The sequence below is a fragment of the Lampetra fluviatilis genome, chromosome 43, assembly GCF_964198595.1.
Source record: "Lampetra fluviatilis chromosome 43, kcLamFluv1.1, whole genome shotgun sequence".
Classification (NCBI taxonomy): domain Eukaryota; kingdom Metazoa; phylum Chordata; class Hyperoartia; order Petromyzontiformes; family Petromyzontidae; genus Lampetra; species Lampetra fluviatilis.
Genome location: NC_136317.1, coordinates 7,624,345 through 7,644,937, shown reverse-complemented (window position 1 = coordinate 7,644,937; position 20,593 = coordinate 7,624,345). Strand labels below are relative to the sequence as shown.

Here is a 20,593-nt window from a genome sequence, read left to right as displayed (position 1 = left end):
TCTGATAATATGTGCATTGTCCTTGAAACTGATTGGTCCACACCAGGGACAGCTTTCTTTTGAGCCTAGTCTTAAAACGGTGTTAGACTAGAGGACGCCTTTTGGCCCCAAGTATTGTGGTTAATGGGACATGATTTCTTGTAAAAGGTTTCAGTTTGGTGTTTTAACATCTCAACACGGCTGTTTTGTTGCCAGAAAAAAGGGGAAAACATATTCTCTTATTTTGGTACTGGCAAAGGAGGTCCCATGATGTCGAAACAGTATTGTTTTTTCCCCTTCTTACATTTTTTATTTTATGAGAAGGCGAGTCTGAACAGGTGTGTCTTGCACAGACCCCTGAATTGAGAGACTCGGTGCGTTTCAAATGTCCGGTGGCAGGCCGGGTGGTGTTCCAGATTTTTTGGGGCTGCGCCCCAGAAGGCTCATCCATCCTGAGCTGATGAATATGTGCTCATTTGAGCGAGCGAATCACTTTGACTTTGAGCATCAATCGGAGCGGCCATCCAGCTTTGAACCGCAAACCTCTGCAACGAGCGGCGAACACGCTACCACTGAGCCATGCCACCACCCCTTGTGAGTTTGCGCAGCCCGGTTATTGCTGCTGCGGTGGTTGCCGCACTTCCGCGTTCGATTGTAACTCCGCGGCACTACCGGGCCGGGCACCAACAGGACATGACGGAGAGCGGCGGGCACACAGCGGTGGTGCGTGCGCGCTTCGACTTCCAACGCAACAACGAGGATGAACTGTCGTTCAGCAAGGGCGACGTCATCACGGTGACGCGTCCCGAGGACGGGGGCTGGTGGGAGGGCACGCTCGCCGGCCGCACCGGCTGGTTCCCCAGCAACTACGTGCGTGAGCTCAAGGGCAACGGTGAGCGGCGCCGTCCGCACGTTGCGTGCGGGGGCCAAGTCCTCGTGTGCCCTGAGTGGTGGCGCCGATTTCGCACGCATCGTCTGCCCGGTGGCTCGGCCGTAGGGTGGGCAGCTCGCGGTCGAGTTCAAATCCTGGTTGAGGGGTTGAATCGGCATATCGTCATCATCCTGCTGGGACAGATAAAATGAGTCCAACTTTGTGGAAAACAGTGGTTGTTCTATAGATGCACTTTCCCCCTGCCATAGAAATATTCACTTTAACCACTGGCTCAGTACTATTAACGAGAGATGGAACACCACCTCAATGCTCATTTGAATCGGAAATAACTTCGATTTTGCACTGCTGCGAGATTGATATACTCGTGTGAGTTTGATCAGAGGAATAAGCCTAATGATGTTTGAGATCCTTGGTCACAAATGGTGCTGCCTTGTTCTCGTGCATTACAAACTCACATTTTTTACACAAAATTAAGTAATTTAACCAGGAAGTCCTCACTGAGTCCCAAGACGTTTTCAGAAGGACTCTGTGTAGGATGTTTGTCCGGTTGCATTTAGTAAATAGACACAAGAGCTCATTACCTGATTCATATTTTTGTCACGTTTATTAGAAAAGTAAAAAATGATAAAATTTGAAAGCAAAACACCACGTTTGATTTGATGTTTTCTGGCTGCCTTAAGCTAAATCGTTTATACTTTGACATTTCATGCAATCTTCCCAATTCCCTCTCCTTATCTGATGGAGTCGCCTTTCTTTTCAGAAATCACATTATATCTCTGGCATACTTAAAAAAGACGATAATTTGCGGGTGTAATTTACCTTGTTACTTTTCCTTTTTATTAAAATATTGTTACATTTTTCTCTTTGTTACAAAAGAGCACACAATGCGACTCTTTCATGTGTCTGTCTCTACATATAATAAATGAAAATATCCTTTCAAAGACCCATTCGCCCCACAACTTCCTGGGAGTGCATAACTTCAGCGGCATTGATCCAGTATGAGCATTTATACGGTTGGTAGATGTAACCTAGGTCACCCTTGCAAAAGAGGCAGCGGAATTTCGTATATCTCAGTGGATTTATATAATCTCTGAGCTCATTAAAGGAGACCGACATGGCCTAAAACATTTCCTCGAAAACTTGACTTTCAGAAAGACCTACGTCGCCCAAATCGAAAAGTACTGGCAAGAGCGTGGACAGCCCGATCTCCAACAAGGGCTACTACAATGTGGTACGTCTCTCGTCCCTCCTGGACACTTTAATCCAGCAGCCAGGGCTGAAGGTCCGCAGAGATACAACAACAGCTGAGTGGAGCGCGTGCCCCCATTCCACAGGTGCTGCAGAATATCGTGGAGACGGAGCGCGAGTACTGCCGAGAGCTGCAGCACCTCCTCGGCACCTTCTTGAGGCCGCTGCACAACTCCGACAAGTAACTCGCACCTTGTTGCTGAGCGTGCCCTGCGTGCGAGAGCGCGTGAGCGTGGGAGGGTGACAGATGCAGACGTGCTCTGTGCCAACCTTCATAGGCGCTCACTAACAGTGCCTTGCCTAACAGTCCGTTTAGGCCACGTGAGGACCTTTAACCTGATCGAGCGGCCCTCACGTGCCGGGTGCAGGCTCTCTGCCACGGATGTGTCCACGCTGATGGGAAACCTGGAGGACGTGTGTGCCTTCCAGCAGGGCCTGGTGCAGGCCCTTGAGGACTGTACAAAGTGAGTCTTTCTTACACGTGGCATTTAAAAGCAGTGGGCTTGGTTTATAGCTTTGTGAGTCGAGTTTGGAGGAGCCATTAAGTTGCGTCTGATGTTGCCAAATGAATTCCGTTTGGTGTACCTTAGTGGGTGTAGATCTGTGTGTGTATCTCCTCGTGTATGTATCTCCACAGGGTGCCAGAGTCCCAGCAGACAGTGGGCGGCTGCTTCATGTCCCTAATGAATCAGATGCATGGCCTCTACCTGGCGTACTGCTGCAACCACCCCTGGGCCGTGCGCACCCTCCAGGAGCACAGGTGGACCTGCCATCAACCCAGTCCCTATCACAGTCACTATCACAGCCCCTGTCCCTATCCCAGCCCCCTATCCCTAAGTCAGCTCCTATCACTATCCCAGCCCTTATCACTATCCCAGCCTCTATCACTAACTCAGCTCTTATCCCTATTCCAGTCCCTATCACTATCCCAACCTCTATCACTATTGCAGCCGTAACCTCAGGCCCTATTCGTAACACATCCCCTATCCCTAACTCAGCTCCTATCCCTAACCCATATTGAACACCCACGTTCCTGATGGCCCACACTGACTGCTACGGTGCATGTGCCGTGTCCGTATGTGACAGTGAGATGCTGGGAGAGTTCATGGAGAGCAAAGGTGTGAGCAGCCCTGGCCTGCTCATGCTCACCACCAGCCTGAGCAAGCCCTTCATGCGCCTCGACAAGTACCCGACCCTGCTGAAGGAGTTGGAAAGGCACATGGAGGTGGTGATGAGGATGATGATGATGATGATTTTATATGGCCAGTGAATATCAACGATTTTAGATTAAGTGTTTATTCTTTGGGTCTTTCGGTAAAGCCACGTAGATAGAAAACATTATAAAAAAATATCACGACGTTTCGATCGCAACGCAACCAATTGTCATCGGGTGAAAAAATAGCAAGAGCGCTGCTGAGGCAGAATGTTATAAAGGTTTGAGATGGGTGTAGCCCAAGGGTCATAAGCGAAGTGGGTGGGGCTAATGATGAAATTTGCTTGTAAATGTAAGATCGGAGAGAGCTGGGCAACCTCCACGACGACGAAGCTGCGGGGGTGGCCCTTGTATTGTGAGAGATTAGCATGTCAATGTAAGATCGGAGAGCCACCGCCACATCAAGGAAAACGAGCAACGGTGGCTGTGTTAGTGAGACATTTAACCTGTTAATGTAACACCAGAGAGTCGAAAATAACTACTAAACATCACAGCCAGTTATTACTAAAACTGGTTAATAACGTCCTTCCAATGATTGCTCAATTTGTACCCATCTTCTCGGTTGAAATTGTGTCTGTGTTTATATATCTGGATAGCTTCATGAACGAATCTTTACTGATAGCCAGTGGGCTTGCAGAGTACCTTCGTCTTGGAAAAATCAATTTCGAGTGTGCCCACAGCGTTAAAACAATGATCAGCCACGGCTGAGGTATTGGTCCTTCCGTGTTTCAGATCTGCCTTATGTTCACGAACACAGTCCGAGACATGTCGCTTAGTTTCCCCAATGTAACTGCTGCCGCAGACACAGCTTAGTTTGTAGACGCCGGGGTATTGCATGTCAGGGATCACATCCTTCACAGATGGGATCAGATCACAAATTTTATGTACTGTGTTGAATCGAACCTGGATCTTCTGTTTGCACATGATCGTAGATATATTTTTGGTGACCCCTGCTATGTATGGCAAGGTGAGATGGTTTTGATTGGTTCCTCAGATGGTTCTTTCCCAACGGTTGGGGTGATGGTAGCTTTACGGATTGTGTAGTCTGAATATCCATTCATCTTGAGGGCTTGGTGTACGTGTTCCAGTTCACTGGCTAGGTGATGATGGTCAGAAATACATCGAGCTCTATGGTGTAGAGTTTTGATGAGGGAATTCTTCTGGGATGGATGGTGGTGGGAGTCAGGTTTTAGGTAGGCATCCGTATGGGTGGCTTTCCTGTAGACAGTGTGCCATTGAGCCACCTGGTCTCTTTTCGATTTAAACATCCAATACTTATTCTCTTGTTCTTTCGGTAAAGTCACATAGAAATAAATAAAATAAAATAATAATACAATACGACGTTTCTATTGCAACACAAGCAACCATCATCAGGTACAAATGAATGAGAAAACAAACAAACAAACAAACCGAAAGAACTAAAGAATTATTCGTGAACTTGGCAATCAGGTTTCCTGTGCATTTAGCTGATATTGAGGCGGCTGACGAGGCAGTCATGTTATCTACATGTTCCCAATCAGATATAGACATTTTTTTCTGTCAAGTTCAACCTCCTGTCCAAGAAGAAGCCAGATCCACACTTTAAAAAGTTAGATGGTGACAAGATTGTTATCAATCAGCTAAAGGGTTGAATTTCGCAGTCACCCCTAAACACATCCCAGTTGATGATATCATTGCCCAGATTGACATAGCCCTTAAGGGTTTGGGACACATTCCTGCAGATGTGGCAAAATCGGAAATCGCTGCAATCCTCAAAAACGCTAAGACACCTATTAGCAACATCAGTAAGGATGAGCGCTTTGAGCTGTCTCAACTAAAAATAGAGAGATGACATAGTCATCCTCTCAGCCGACAAGGGCGTGATCAAGTCTGTAAATGACGAAGAAATCCCATTCTAACAAAATAATAACCGCATGTTTCAAACACCCCGCACCAACGTGCAAACACTACTAAGCCTTTGTGAATTATGCAAAAAAAAATGTGACTCACTGACAGGGAGCAAGCAGTTCTTCAGGACATGTATTTTGATGGTAGCCTGAAGACAAGAGGAGCACAATGCTCTTTTGGTCCGGAACTGCTTGTGGTGTTTTGCATGGCGCACCAAACGTTAGCGTCGTTGTTAATGTACACGACACGAGCAGGCACCAAGGTAGCTCGTCGCTAATGTGGCGGCTCTGTTTACAGGACATTCACCCGGACAGAAACGACATCCATGGGGGCATGACGGCATTCAAGACCCTGGCGGTGAGAAGCCGACCCCCACGCTGAGCGGAAACTCGGCCCAGAGCAACTGTGACATTCGCTCATCGGTCGCATGGGTCACTCGCAGCGTCTCAATGGGTCACGTCATCACTACTCAACTCGTAGGTTTTCGCAGCCAGTGTTATAATTCTAGCTTTTACCCTTTCTGGCAATAAAACTGGAGGTGTTAAGATGCTCAAACACCAATTAGATACCTTTTGCAAGACATCAAGTCTGCATTAACCACACATAATTGTGGCATTGTCCTTGAAACTGATTGGCCTAATCCAGAGACAGCCTTTTTTATGGCCATGTCTCACCAGTGGTAGACCAGAGAATATCAAAAGGTCGAACAGTACAAAGACAATGCAATTATGATTAAGCAGTTATAAAAAGGTCCCATAGATAGTATTCTAATTCGTAGTTGCATTTTAGGTTAGGCCACATAATGATCTCGCCATATCTATGTAATTAGAAACCCTCCACAACTCATTGCAGCCAAACAAATGAATTGTTGCATGGTGTACAAGCATTAAACGTGTCAATTACTATTGTTTCAGCTCACCGGTAAGTTGTAGAACAATTCTCACAACCAAACTTAGCATATATACACGTGACATTTCGCTTAAGTCACTGTCACGCATGATCAGGAATATCTAGGAAGTCATGATACAGATTTGGGCACTTCCTTACACGTCCAACCCCCAAAAATCAATTACGAATGATCACTACTTGGTGACGCGATCTCTCACGATGGCTCATTAAATCCTGAGTTCACTTAGGTCCCATGACACACACGCGCTGCAGGTGACCCAGACCACCGTAACGACCTCGTCCACTATGCTGCTCGCAGACGCAGTGCCGCGAGATGAGGAAACGCAAGGAGCTGGAGCTACAGATGATGACGGAGCCGATCCGCGGCTGGGAGGGCGAGGACATGAAGGCGCTGGGCAGCATCGTGTACATGAGCCAGGCCGTGGTGCAGGCGACTGGCAGCGAGGTGGGCATTGCCACCGTCATGGCAGGAAGTTGTGCACTCGCGAGAGTGACCCGTGTCTCAGCAGCAGGGTGTGGAGCGGAGGGGGCCACAATTGAAGCGATAAACGCTGAGCATCGCACGAAATCAAGAAATTTGCTTTGCGTGAAATTGTCTCGCGCACATGTGCTCGGTGAATTGTGAAATCATGGTAAAATCGCGAGAGGTGGCGGCGGGATGAGAGGTCTTTCTTCCAGAAATGGATTAATCACAGCTGATGATTGCGATGATGCATCCACAAAGCCACAATGATGGTCATCGAGCAGCTTCCACGGTGTTTAGGCAGCATGTGTGCCGTTTACAACTATACATGTTTATTTTATCTAAAAAAGAGAGTTATGAACCACAAAATGTCTAACCGCTATCTCTGTTTGCACTATGTTCATCCCAGTGATACCTGGCCTGCACATTCTGAATGATGCAATACTCCAACAGTAACTCTGCTCTTCTGTCCAAAAACCATCAAAATGTGACTGCCCCTTCAGTAAAACTTTGAACAGGCACACTCTCGCTCAGACAGCCGCTTCACTTGGAACGATCTCCCACCCACCCACCCACACGCGCTGGAAGTCTCACTTTGTTGAACTCTCTAGTTTAGCCTCACTGCGCACTACATCTGCAGCCGCTACAGCTCGAGCACACTCAGTAAGAACCCGCGGCGTGCACCATTTCACTCCGTGTACTTGTTTGTGTGTTTGACCGAGTGCGACGTCCATTGTATAAACACGCACTGTACATGTAAACGATGTAATGTGAGTACACGCATCGTCACGTGTTTGCTATTTGAGTGTCACTCAACACCCTGGAGATAAACGCCAAACAATGTTAACGCTAATTGTGCGCTGGGATGCTGCTGAGCAGGACCGGACGGAGCGCTTCCTGCTGCTCTTCCCGAGTGTGCTGGTGCTGCTGTCGGCGAGCCCACGCATGAGCGGCTTCATCTTCCAGGTGACCTCCACGTCCCGCTCTCCCCCCCCCTCCTCTCCCTCACACCCCTCCTCCCTTATTCCCTACCTGCACCCCTTCTCCATCATGTCACCTCCCCTCCCAATTCCTCCTCCTTCCTCCTCTGCCTCTACCCTCTACTTCTCACCTCCCCTCTGCTTCCCCCATGATTTCTATGTTTTCTATTCTCCTTCGTGTAATCTTTGATCCGTCCTGCTCCTTCCCTCATCCTTTCCGCCTCCTGGACTTGTCAATACCACCACCTAAAGTCTTGAGGTCTGATGCTCTTCTTCCACGCGGGTGAGGGTTATCGATGCCACGTGTCGTGAGTCAGATTCCGCGCTCTTGGTTTGCAGGGAAAGTTCCCGCTCAGTGGCATGTCCTTCACCAAGATGGAGGACGGGGATGTCTACCGCAACGCATTTGAAATTAACGGTAAACTGCTCGACACCTGTCAATAACATCGAGACAATCACACGAGCATCGTCTCCCATACGGGAACTGTTAGGCACGGAACGATGCATTGATTAATGAATTAACACCAATTCTCATGCGTTTTAAGATTTACGTTTTCGCAGTTGCTTATAATTAATGCGTGGTTTTCCGGGTTGGGCTGCGTGTTCAGTATTCTTCCCTCAAGCGTTTGCCACGCACTACTGCGGCAGATGTGTCTTCCTAACTCGTTGATAAATATGGCCACACATTCAGTTCCTTTTAACACGTGGCCTGGATAAAGTTGAGGGCTTTTGTACATGCAGTGCTGTACGCACACACACACCTCTGCGCTGTTAAATCAAAATATCACGCTTGAAATAACGCAAGCGGTTCATCATGCACAGTCGCACGTGCGCTGCCGACGCGATTGTGTGCGAGTCGCTGCCGTGCACGCCGCCCACAGGGAACACGATGGACCGCATGCTGGTCTGGTGCCAGGGCCCACAGGAGGTGCAGGCCTGGCTCGAGCACCTCCACCGGCAGAGCCGCACCACTCCGCATGGCGGCGCCAGCATCCTCAAGTCCACACAGTCGCACTCGGTGCGGTACCATGGCCACACATGCCTGGGGGAAACCCACCTTGTCTGTCTAACACAAAGCTATTAGTATTATGAATATTTTTATTATTATGCCACTTGTTGAGTCAGACTTGGTTTTCGCAGTAGCGTGCGACGATCGAATATCTGTTTTTTACTGAACTGAAGTAGTTTGCAAATCATTTTTTTAATATGGCAACCTTGCACCGTGATGCCGGCACGATGGCATACCCTTCTTTGAATGACATCACGGTATCTTTAACGACCGCTGTGAAGGAAAACGGCACCATTATTTTATGGTTGTTGCATGGCGGCAAAGGCGCTATTGCTGAGCCGTTTGCTCACGGGTTCACAGAACAAAAAGACACGAAAAAATTTGGTTCTGCACTTAAATGTGGCAAAATTCCAGCTCTGAGGTTTAAAAAATAGTTTTTACTATCATGCGACGAACGTTACTCTCGGTTGCTACGTCGTCCAAAAAGTCGCTCAATAATTCCACGTATATAGCGCTTTTCATCAAGGATCTCAAAGCGTTGTACAGGACACAGTACCACAGCAGCAGACACTTGGCACTTGAGACCTCGAAGGTGGTTCTTGACTGTCGTGTGACAAACTGCCTCATACAAGAGTGTGTGTGAAAGTCACATTTTGTGACGTGATGCCGGTTGCACTATTGAGACTAAATTATAATGGTTTATATGGAGAGACAAAAAAATCTATAAGAATCTGTCGAAAGCTAATGTGTCCTTTCAGCTCCCGGCGCCCGTCTTAGCCAGCGCGACAGGGAAGCACGCTGACGGGGCTTCCAAGCCGCTGCCGGTGAACCCGGGCTACCGCACGCTACCACTTGCGGGCAGCCACGGGAGTCACGGCGCACACCACGTCCACCTGCAGACCTGGGGGCTCCTGGAGCCGCCTAAGACGGCCAAGCCCTGGAGCCTGAGCTGCCTTCGCCCGGCACCGCCGCTCCGCCCCTCCGCCGCGCTCATTTACAAGGAGGTGGGGCGTCACGGCGGTAGCACACGCGCTTCGCGGCAAAAAAAGTGTTTGAGTTCGATTCCTGACTTGGTCGTTTTTCTACGTGGAGTTTGTATGTCCTTCCCTTGATCTGCGTGGGCTTCCTCCGGGTTCAATTTCCTTCCACATGAAGGTAACTGGTATTGGTCAAATATCCCAGTGCTGAAAATTGTCTTGGAAATTAATCAATTGGGATCACACACAGCAGTGACATCGCCCCCGACTGAAAACTTGACAGGACCCTTCAGAAAAAGAGTCAAGAGACTCAGTGAGGCTTTCTTGGGTAAATAGTGTAAATAAATCAATTATATTCTAACAAATCGGAACTTCAACATGGTCAGATTGTGACAAAAATCTATGGTAAATGTTCCCCTAGAATTGTTTATTTTAAAATAAACTTGCTGACATTATGAAAAAATATCTGTCATTCAAGTAATGTATGCTGCATCTGGAGACACAGTTTGCATTAGATGTTCCGTAAGTTTAAATTGTAAGATGTGCTTATGCACACACACACACACCGTGCAAAATAATGCCGTCATACAATCCTGTACCTTTGTCAAACACCTGCAGGAGCTGAGCAGGAGCCCGAAAACCATGAAGAAGCTGCTGCCATCTCGCAAGACACGGAAACCGTCAGACGAGGACTTTGTGAGGAAGAGTACGCAAGTCCCACACGCTCCACCATCACTGCACCCTCCACCCTCGCACCACCCCTCACTCACTCCACCCTCACTCCACCCTCACTCCACCCTCGCCCTCATTCCACCCTCACTCCACCCTCACTCCACTCTCACTCCACTCTCACTCCACCCTCACTCTCACTCCACCCTCACTCCACACTCATTCCACCCTCACTCCACCCTCACTCCACCCTCGTTCCACCCTTGCTCTCGCGACAAGGTATGTTCTCCCCCTCTTCTGCATGGGTGCCCTCCATGTTCTCAGGTTTCCTCCCATAGCTAAAGAAACGCACAATGTAACTGGTATTGGCCAAATACCCTGATGCTAAAAGATGTACATGTAAATTACTCAACTGGGGTTTTTGAGATACGTTAAAAACGGATTCACATGACCCCTCCACCCATTGGCCGTCGCTACATTCCGTACAATATTGGAGAAATAAATATATTGTATCGAATCTAGACGTGAAATATAAACAATTCTTGAAATCACCAGGGAGGTGAATTGATGCAGATCTGTCTACAAAGCAAGATAGACTACATTCACAAATGTTACTGCTTTACTGTGGTAACATCCGCAATGCGGGGCTTTGTGAAAATTTCGTCAGAAGGTATGTTGCTTTTGCAGGGCATGTGTTGATGGGCCACGGAGACCATTTTGCAAGAGAAGAGAGATGAATCTGTAATGTAACGAAGGGAATTTGAGGTGGGAGTGTTCGCTGGATTACTGTGCAGACCAGAGAGAGCTTGGACCCTAGGCAGCTTAAAGAGAGAGGCTGTTGGCGTTTTGAGCTGCTGTGTCCGAGACGGATTCTGGTAATGCAGAAGTCTGGAAGAGAAGAAGGCGGCTGGTAAGTGTTGTAGCTTTGACGAGGAGAAAGAAACTGCTGCGCTTGGTGGCACCTGTTGCTGTGCAGGATTGGAGGGGTCTCCACAAGTCCGGAGATCAAGGGGAAGCCCAAGAAGCAGTCGGTGGGATACTGTGACGGTAGATCTTGGAGGTCGCGTGTCGACTGTGCAGCAGCTGCGGGATCTGACAGAGTGGTAGAAAGCCTTGGCAATGAGGTGCGGTGGCATCAGTGGCTTTGGCCGTGGCAACATCTTGTGCTTGATCTTTATAAATCCACTGCTCAAGTGGTAATGCTGTGTGTTCTGTGTGCAGGTTCCGCAGCTGCGCTTGAGGAAGATACGCAGATTCTGAAGGTGATCGAGGCGTACTGTACCAGCGGCAAGACCCGGCAGACACTCAACTCCAGTGGGTCCCAAGCCACAACATGCACAGCGCACACACATAGCTCACACACAGCGCACACACACAGCGCTCGCACACAGCGCATGCACACAGTGCACACACACAGCTCACACACACAGTGCACACACACAGCTCACACACACAGTTCACACACATAGCCCACACACAGCGAACACACACAGCTCACACACAGCGCACACACAGCCCACACACAGCGCCCGCACACAGCGCCCCCACACAGTGCACGCACACAGCTCACACACACAGCGCACACACACAGCTCACACACACAGTTCACACACACAGCGAACACACATAGCACACACATAGCGAACACACACAGCTCACACACATAGCCCACACACAGCACACATGACACACAGAGCATTGCTCATATCGCACACACAAGGCTCATACACAGCACGGCTCCTGTTCACGCATCAAGATCTCTCATTGGGCCATTCAGTCTGCTTTTGAATCTGTCGTGCCACTTTGAGATTCTTAAATGAGTGTGGTTGTTAAACTCCCCCATGGTGTTTGCCAACGTACCCACCTCAGGGACCTCTCCTTTCAGCTTCCCATATCAGCTATGATCTCCCAGATTCTCAGTCATGTCGTTAATCGGTGCATTCAAAATGATGTGGGATTTATGTAATTGTATTTTTTGCTCGGCTGTGTCCCATGCTGTAGAACAAAGATGAGTCAGAGTTTCAATGTTCACACCTCCGATTAGCATGGTTGGCTACGTACGGTGCGAAAGAAGTTCAGCATACATACGTACAATGTGGCTTGGTGTACGTGATGACCGAGCGTGGGTTACCTGAGGACTGGGGTCGATGTTCTGGGGCTCGGCGTTTGTCTTGACAGCTTAGAGGTCGGTGCGTCAGTGAAGGAGGCTCAGCGGGTGCCTGTGGACTAACGTGTCTCTTTTGTCTCTGTCCTGTCTGTGGTCATTTTCTTGATCTTTTTTTGTTGTCTTCCCTGCATTTTGTTTCATTTTACTTTGAGCATGAACCCCAATACGTTTAGCCACACCTGCCCTTCCCTGTCGCGCATTTTTTCGTGGCCGCTCTGTCTTAATCTGTCTCGTTTCGCATGCAAATTGCACGTGTGGTGCATCACGTTGTATTAATTTTGTGTTTTTCAATCAGCCTCCTTCTCGTCCCCATCACCGCCCCGCGTGACATCCCACCGACCCCTTTGTCTCGTCTCCTGTCAATCCCCTCTCGCTCCCACTCTTGACCTTCCTGTGTTTGTTTGTTTTGCATTCCACGTGTCTCTCAACGTATGAACCCCTCGCACTCCCTTCCCCATGTGTTTCTTGACTCGCTGCCGCGGACCTCCCGTCCCGGGTAACCGCGGCTCCTCCCGGCAGCCTGGCAGGCGACTGACCTGATGCACAACCACGTTCTGTCTGACTGTGAGCTGGCAGGGCCAGAGGGGATGGCCAGGCACGCCAGCCTGTCTCGCTGGGACTCTGCTGACCTCCGTATTGCCTCTGCTTAGCTTCATGCACACACACACACGTGCACACACACACGTGCACACACCCGTTCACACACCCGTTCAAATATGTAAATGATGAGAAAACCCATCACAACAGACACATCAATACAGGCTGGCAACAAAGAGATTTAATAACACTCAAGAGGTGTGCTTTCATGTCCAAAAACGCTCAGCCTTATCTGAGACCACCTGCTGGAAAGAACCGAGTGTGTGGCCATTTTGTCACTTCTGTGAACAGTGCTGACTGTCCTTATGAGTCTTATTCAGGACGAAACCAGTCTACAGTTGATAATTGTTTTTTTACCCTTCTATCTGGCAACAAAACTGACACTTTTTTTTTACAAGGAGTCATGTTTGCATAGACCACAATACCTGCAGTCATAATGCAAACAAAAAACATAACTCTGATAATGTGCACTGTCCTTGAAGTTGATTGGTCCACACCCAAGGCAGCTTTCCTTAGAGCCTAGTCTCACATGGGTTGGACCAGATGACGCCAAAAGGCGCACAACTCAAACACAATGCACCATCAGAGTATGAGAGCTCGGGGTAAGCATTTACACCATTGGAACCTCATTTGCCAGTAAAAAATATGATAGAAGGGTAAAAAAAACTATTATATTTTTTACTGGCAAATGAGGTTCCAATGGTCAGTCTACAGTTCTCTATTCTTCTCATAGCTGCCTCCATTGGGATGGCCATATTTTCCTCAACTCTTGAAATTTGTGGTATAAACAACATGGCCACAGGTCAGTTCTTTTGAGATGGTGGTCTGTATAAGGCTGAGAGCCTTTCTCCATGCATGCAGACCTTTGTGTGATGTTAAATACACACATACGTGATCGCACATTCGCATGTTCCATACACCCGGGGCTCATATGGCAATTTAAGAATAACTGAAAATTAAAAGAGCAATTCTCCTGGAAACTTATGCTTTAAGCTATGCTTTGACTTTTAATCGATGCTTTGATGAACGTTAATGTAACTTATACAGTTTCTGTCCTTGAGTGGTTGTTGCTATCTGGCTGTGGTCAGCTCTGCTGGCAAGTCCAGACGCCTTGGTGACTGCCCAGTGCTTTGAGCGAGTGTCTTCTTGCTGCCCTCAGTTTGTAACAAGGACGTGGCCCCCCAAGTGCTGCTTCCTGAAGAAGAGAAGATGATTGTCGAGGAGAGGAAGAGCAATGGGCAGACGGTCACGGAGGAGAAGTGAGTGGCGCTGCTCCACCAAACACTGAGGGCGAAGAGAAGCAGAGGCAGAAACAGTTGGTCCTCACGCGCTCAGTGGGATCCCGAGACTCGGAAATATTCCAATTATCAACTCCTTTCCTGTCAAGACAATGGGATTTCCTGCTCATGTCCTGTTTATAGGCCTTATCCTAATGGCGAAAATTCCACATTCCTCTGGCGTGAGTCTTCCCATAGGATATCCACTGTTGATCTTCCTACAATGCGGTAATCATTTAATTGACTCTTGAGGGACGATCAGCTGAGTCAACCCCCAACCAGGTGTTACCTACCAGTCACAGCCCCTGACACAACATGTGTGGGACCTCACCTGAAGTCCATCGCCTCTTAGAGAGGAGCCTGCTTTTAATCACGTGTGTTCCCTGTCACCTGCAGGAGCCTGGTCGACACTGTGTATGCCCTGAAGGACCAAATACAAGAGCTGAGACAGGTACCACTTCGTGCTCCACACGGTGACGCGACCCAGTGCTTTTTTGCCTTCACCACTCGTTGCAGACGTTCACAGTTCAAATCCAGCAGCTGCCCTGATTCATACCGTCGGTGTGTCAACCATAGAAATGTGCGCCGCCTGCTTCTTCGCAATCTACAATAAAGATCCTGTGATGTCATTCGAAATAGTAGGCCGTTGTGTGCTGACTTCATGGTCCAAATTTGCTGAATAAAAAAAAAAATATGCCCACAAATTCCAATTGGGAATGTAAATAGCAATCATCAGCCACTCTTGAAAAGAAAATCGGTATAAAGTCAATGAAACTCAGTGCGGCTTTCCTGGGTAAACAATCATAGTTAGAATCATAATACAACTCCCAAACTTTAACCGGTTAATCTGGCTCCAAACTTGATCTCAACTCGGGCTTAACCCCATCGTCTATTTTGGCCACATTCACCGTGGTTATTGAAATGTGCATTTAATCCACACGGATTTTCCTCTGGCTGCTGCCCCTCTCCCAGGAGACTCGGCGGTTGAGACATGGCCTGGAAGAAGAGGCCAAGTCCCGGAAGGAGTTGGAAAAGATCCTCAAGCGGTGCCTCAAGGTCCCGAATGACGCCTCGTGGGACGAAACGAACCTTTAGCGGAGTAGATCTGGGACCAGAGACTTGTACATATGCACTTGTGTGCGCCAACTCCACCACGGTCATGTTTACGGAAAGCGGCGGCGTGTTCCCGGGGAGCGCCTCGCCGCTCGTCCTGGAGACGCGCGAGGGGACGTAAGCCATGGGTGGTGTTGTGGCGTCGGGCTCCGTGGTGCCAGACCACCCGAAGTCGAGCTACCCTCCGCCAGGGAGGCGTTAGCCGCGATCGCAGGTGAAGACAGGCCCCCCCTCGTTTACCCCAGGCACTCCCCCGCCACCCCTGCCCCCCCCCGCGTGGATAAGCCACTGCATGGGTCGTTTCATTTGGCGAGTGTTCATGATGGGGTGTCTTGCATGAGAGGAGCTCCCCCCATGGACGCCCAACAGCACTGCACGCTACACCACGGTGCAGCCTGGGAAAACTGCAGAAGCCTTTCACTTTTTTTTATTAGCAAGTGTTACATTTAATTTGTTGTCTTTGGTGTCAGGAATTGACGATCATTTCACCAGTGTTGTTACCTCCGATTACATAATGTTACTGCATTTTTGTACTTATGTTGGTGTAAGTTATCGCCGATGGGTTGTGCACAGAGCCAGAAGTACGAGTGTGCTTTGCGATGCAAGTATCGTTAAGGAATCGTAAAGATTGCCAATTAGTGTTCAGGAAATATATCCAAAGGGCCTCAAGCCTCTCGGAGAGTACCGTGTGGTGTGTGTCTCGGATAATTGTACCAGACTGACATTTTATCAAGAGGAGGAGTGTTTTAAGATGTCGTTTTACAGGATACCTTTGGACGGGGCGGTGGTTGTGTGTGAGAAGCAAGAGCATGGATAACGTCAATTTCAATTGAGATGATTCATTTGTTTGTATTCGGTCACAGGAGTTTGACGTTTGAAGTGTGGTGCTGTCTGACACGGGGGTTTTTAAGGCCGTCTTCTCTGTCAGCATCACATCGGATTCTGCTGCTGTGGCAAATTCACTTGTGTCCCACTGAGGTCGTCACCACAACAAGTCACTGCAGGAGAAACCTATCACTTCCAGCACAATGGTTCTGCGTTTTACAGAGATTACATCACTTTTGCTTTGTCTTGCAAATTCCACAATGCTAAATTCACGTTACATCGGCATCTGGTCCTGGAAGATCAATTTGGAGCTGAGCTTTGTGGCCTAGTGTGCTTTCTTGTGGTTTTCTTGCCACTGTTGTGGAGGTGGCTTGCTACATGACGTGTTCTGAACTCTATGATGGTTGTGGAGGCCGCTCCCACAATCGGTCTGTCGCCACGCACAAGCACATGCTAATACGCAGCCGTTACACTCGTGGCTGCCTGTTGGTAATGAGAGTTTTTCTTCTTGTGGGAGGAAACTGGAGCCCAGAGAAAAAAACACCACGCATAGGGGGGAGGGGTTGACACTCAAAGCTCTGCACAGATATCAAGAATCCATTGCTGTACTTCCATCTTTTCATCTCCAGGCCACCTCGCAGCCAACGGCAACTCTACGCCACCTAAATATTCCCAAGCAGTCTATCTTTCGAGTACTACCCAGGCTGCACTATGGCATTGGACATTCTTTTATTTGGGGGGGGTGGAGAGGGGATGCATATCCCCCGGGAATGAAGAATGAAAGTGCAGGCACAGTGATTAAAATAATCTGCGCCAGGGAAATCTTTCCATCAACTTGCACTCTGGTATCATGCTGGATGCTGCAGGGCTGCTTGCCACTTGATCACTTTCCTGGTGGCACACTCCACTGAATACTCGTGTGAGCCTAGTACGAGCTGCCTGGACATTGGTGCTGGTGTTTTTCTTTTGGCAGCCAGACATTTTTGTAGGTTTTGCCTTGGCATAGAACTGTGATGGAACAAGGGTTTGTGCAAAGAGTACACAACCTTGGATAGTCTTGTGACCCCGAATCTGATTCTAAGTTGTAACGGCAATCAGATTCCGGCAACTTCTTTTTCTACAATGGTATGGCAATCATTGCCGGTAACGTTTTCCCGGCAATAATTTGCATTAAAACCGCCCCTGATTCATCATGACTTTCACGATGCAAGGTGACCACGTCAGCCAGTAGAGCATTCACCTGGTTTGATTCACAAAATTCGTTCCGAGTAGCACCCCATCTCTTCTAGGCAATTCGGCTGCCTTGCTTTGCTTTTTTGGAGACATTCTGGTGTGGGAAGAGAGATGTCCTTGCAGGGATGTTGAGAGGCGCTGGGGCTGGTTGCATCAAACACCCTGGGTAAGCCCCCCCCTCCACCCTCCACGTGCTGCTTTACATGAGAAGTGGGAACTTACAGTTGTGTGTTTTATGCGACTGGGCCACTGCCCCAACCACTTTGCCGTGCCACTGAGGCCCCCAGGTTGTGGTAGGGTGACATGGGTGCTTTGCGGTGATGAGGTCCGAAGCTGTGGCTTTAAACCAATCGCGCGAAAGTGATGAAAAGGCACAGACTTTGTGCATTTCGCAAAAAGAAACATCAGTTCTTGAACTGCGCTGTGGTACTCTTGTCTTAGGGGCCGTCCATAAATGACGTCACGCACCTGGGGGGGGGATGGGGTCAGACATTTGTGATGAGGGGGGTTTGAGAAATGTGACGTTACATCAAAATGCGCAACTTTAAATCAATATAGACAACACGTTCTACTAAATTAAATAGACTTTTTAATACATGTTTTCTCCTACAACATCAGAGTGCAGCGCCACATTAAATACGCACTACAATGACAATAGTTTGAAGCGATTTGAAGCATGTTTTATATATTTGGGGGGAGGGGGGGCAGAGCTTTGTGACGTCATATTTGAGGGGGGGGGGTCTGACTTTGTGACGCCGTGTGACGAAGGGGGGGGGGTCAAAAATCGTCCAAAATCGCGTGACGTCATTTATGGACGGCCCGTTAGACCACCATCGAAATAAATTCGAGTAAATGTGACCGGCTGCGAGCAGCAGTGATGCACTGATGGGGGACAACTGGGGACCCGCACCGTCGTTACTCTCCCGTGATGAGATTGTCTCATCGTTTACAGATTTGATGGTGTCCGCTTGTTGATTCACCTCGTCATTGTCATCGCGACTCAGATGCTGTCACGACAAGTCGCCCTTCCAGAATTTGTATATTCCTCTGGGTCTTGTGTTTTTAACGCTTTGCTTGCATGTATAAAGGCACCCGTTGGTGTATTTTTGTATGTTTTATGAAGCAAGGTCAGAGTTTGAACAAAGTCTGAAATGCAGTTAAACATGTACGCCGTGCGGAAACCGTTCGGAATCGTCACTTTAACAGCGAGGGAATCCGTCGCGTTGTAAATACGCCCCGCATCCGCTGAGCATCTCGTGTTTTTTATGTACACGTCCAAGTTTGTAATGAATTTTATCAGTATCAATGTTTTAATGTATCTCCCTACTGCCGATGCTTAATCTCAATGCTATAAATTAAAGTCGAACGAGGTGAATCGTCGGATTCCCGTTGTTTTTTTTTTCTTGGGATTCGGTGCCGCACCGCCTTGATCCCCGTCTCTTGCTTTGGACGCGGGGAACGAAGTGGAATGGGGAGCGCCAGGCGCGCGGGACGAACACAAACTGCGAGCGAGGGGCGAGGGGGCGAGGGGAAAAAACGACAAAGGTCGTGGTCAGAGGAGTATCGGTGAGAGGAATGGTGGCTGGGGTTAGGGGTGAGTGAGGGGGGTGGGGGTTAGAGGTGAGTGAGGGGGGTGGGGGTTAGAGGTGAGTGAGGGGGGTGGGGGTTAGGGGTGAGTGAGGGGGTGGGGGCTGGGGTTAGGGGTGAGTGAGGGGGGTGGGGGTTAGAGGTGAGTGAGGGGGGTGGGGGTTAGGGGTGAGTGAGGGGGTGGGGGCTGGGGTTAGGGGTGAGTGAGGGGGTTGGGGGCTAGGGTTAGGTGTGAGTGAGGGGGGTGGGGGTTAGAGGTGAGTGAGGGGGGTGGGGGTTAGAGGTGAGTGAGGGGGGTGGGGGTTAGGGGTGAGTGAGGGGGTGGGGGCTGGGGTTAGAGGTGAGTGAGGTGGGGTGGTGGTTAGGGTTAGGGGTGAGTGAGGGGGGTGGTGGTTAGGGGTGAGCGAGGGGGGTGGGGGTTAGAGGTGAGTGAGGGGGGTGGGGGTTAGGGGGTGAGTGAGGGGGGTGGGGCTAGGGGTGAGTGAGGGGGGAGGGCTAGGGGTGAGTGAGGGGGGTGGGGGCTAGGGTTAGGGGTGAGTGAGGGGGGTGGGGGCTAGGGGTGAGTGAGGGGGGGAGGGGTGAGGGGGGGGGCTAGGGGTGAGTGAGGGGGGTGGGGGCTAGGGGTGAGGGGGGTGGGGGCTAGGGTTAGGGGTGAGTGAGGGGGGTGGGGGCTAGGGTTAGGGGTGAGTGAGAGGGGTGGGGGCTAGGGTTAGGGGTGAGTGAGGGGGATGGGGGCTAGGGTTGGGGGTGAGTGAGGGGGGTGGGGGCTAGGGTTAGGGGTGAGTGAGGGGGGTGGGGGGCTAGGTTTAGGGGTGAGTGAGGGGGGTGGGGGGCTAGGGTTAGGGGTGAGTGAGGGGGGTGGGGGCTAGGTTTAGGGGTGAGTGAGGGGGGTGGGGGGCTAGGGTTAGGGGTGAGTGAGGGGGGTGGGGGCTAGGGTTAGGGGTGAGTGAGGGGGGTGGGGGCTAGGGTTGGGGGTGAGTGAGGGGGGTGGGGGCTAGGGTTAGGGGTGAGTGAGGGGGTGGGGGCTAGGGTTAGGGGTGAGTGAGGGGGGTGGGGGCTAGGGTTAGGGGTGAGTGAGGGGGGTGGGGGCTAGGGTTAGGGGTGAGTGAGGGGGTTGGGGGCTAGGGTTAGGGGTGAGTGAGGGGGGTGGGGGGCTAGGTTTAGGGGTGAGTGAGGGGGTTGGGGGCTAGGGTTAGGGGTGAGTGAGGGGGGTGGGGGTTAGAGGTGAGTGAGGGGGGTGGGGGTTAGGGGTGAGTGAGGGGGGTGGGGGCTGGGGTTAGAGGTGAGTGAGGGGGGTGGTGGTTAGGGTTAGGGGTGAGTGAGGGGGGTGGGGGTTAGAGGTGAGTGAGGGGGGTGGGGGTTAGGGGTGAGTGAGGGGGGTGGGGGCTAGGGGTGAGAGAGGGGGGTGGGGGCTAGGGTTAGGGGTGAGGGGGGTGGTGGCTAGGGGTGAGTGAGGGGGGAGTGAGGGGGGTGGGGGCTAGGGTTAGAGGTGAGTGAGGGGGGTGGTGGTTAGGGTTAGGGGTGAGTGAGGGGGGTGGGGGCTAGGAGTGAGTGAGGGGGTGGGGGCT

The 20,593-nt window shown here is 50.1% G+C and overlaps 1 protein-coding gene across 7 annotated transcripts in view; it reads left to right on the top strand.

Moving 5' to 3' along the window:
* LOC144947079 (rho guanine nucleotide exchange factor 7-like) overlaps positions 1-18,108 on the top strand; it is a 34,765-nt gene extending 16,657 nt beyond the window's left edge. For 4 of the 7 annotated variants that reach the window (XM_078876257.1, XM_078876255.1, XM_078876258.1 and 1 more), the window contains exons 3-20: positions 670-871; positions 2,023-2,102; positions 2,206-2,300; positions 2,488-2,583; positions 2,757-2,879; positions 3,206-3,344; positions 5,517-5,576; positions 6,427-6,573; positions 7,471-7,557; positions 7,911-7,989; positions 8,453-8,589; positions 9,339-9,584; positions 10,176-10,263; positions 11,448-11,540; positions 12,913-13,026; positions 14,150-14,249; positions 14,664-14,718; positions 15,240-18,108. In XM_078876257.1, the coding sequence (XP_078732383.1) occupies positions 673-871; positions 2,023-2,102; positions 2,206-2,300; positions 2,488-2,583; positions 2,757-2,879; positions 3,206-3,344; positions 5,517-5,576; positions 6,427-6,573; positions 7,471-7,557; positions 7,911-7,989; positions 8,453-8,589; positions 9,339-9,584; positions 10,176-10,263; positions 11,448-11,540; positions 12,913-13,026; positions 14,150-14,249; positions 14,664-14,718; positions 15,240-15,362 (2,061 nt within the window). In that variant the 5' untranslated portion in view covers positions 670-672 and the 3' untranslated portion in view covers positions 15,363-18,108. Of the gene's footprint in view, positions 1-669; positions 872-2,022; positions 2,103-2,205; positions 2,301-2,487; positions 2,584-2,756; positions 2,880-3,205; positions 3,345-5,516; positions 5,577-6,426; positions 6,574-7,470; positions 7,558-7,910; positions 7,990-8,452; positions 8,590-9,338; positions 9,585-10,175; positions 10,264-11,447; positions 11,541-12,566; positions 13,027-14,149; positions 14,250-14,663; positions 14,719-15,239 lie in introns of those variants that run through there. The other 3 variants (XM_078876252.1, XM_078876254.1, XM_078876253.1) reach the window with 3 other exon arrangements.
* Positions 18,109-20,593: the final 2,485 nt, after the last annotated feature.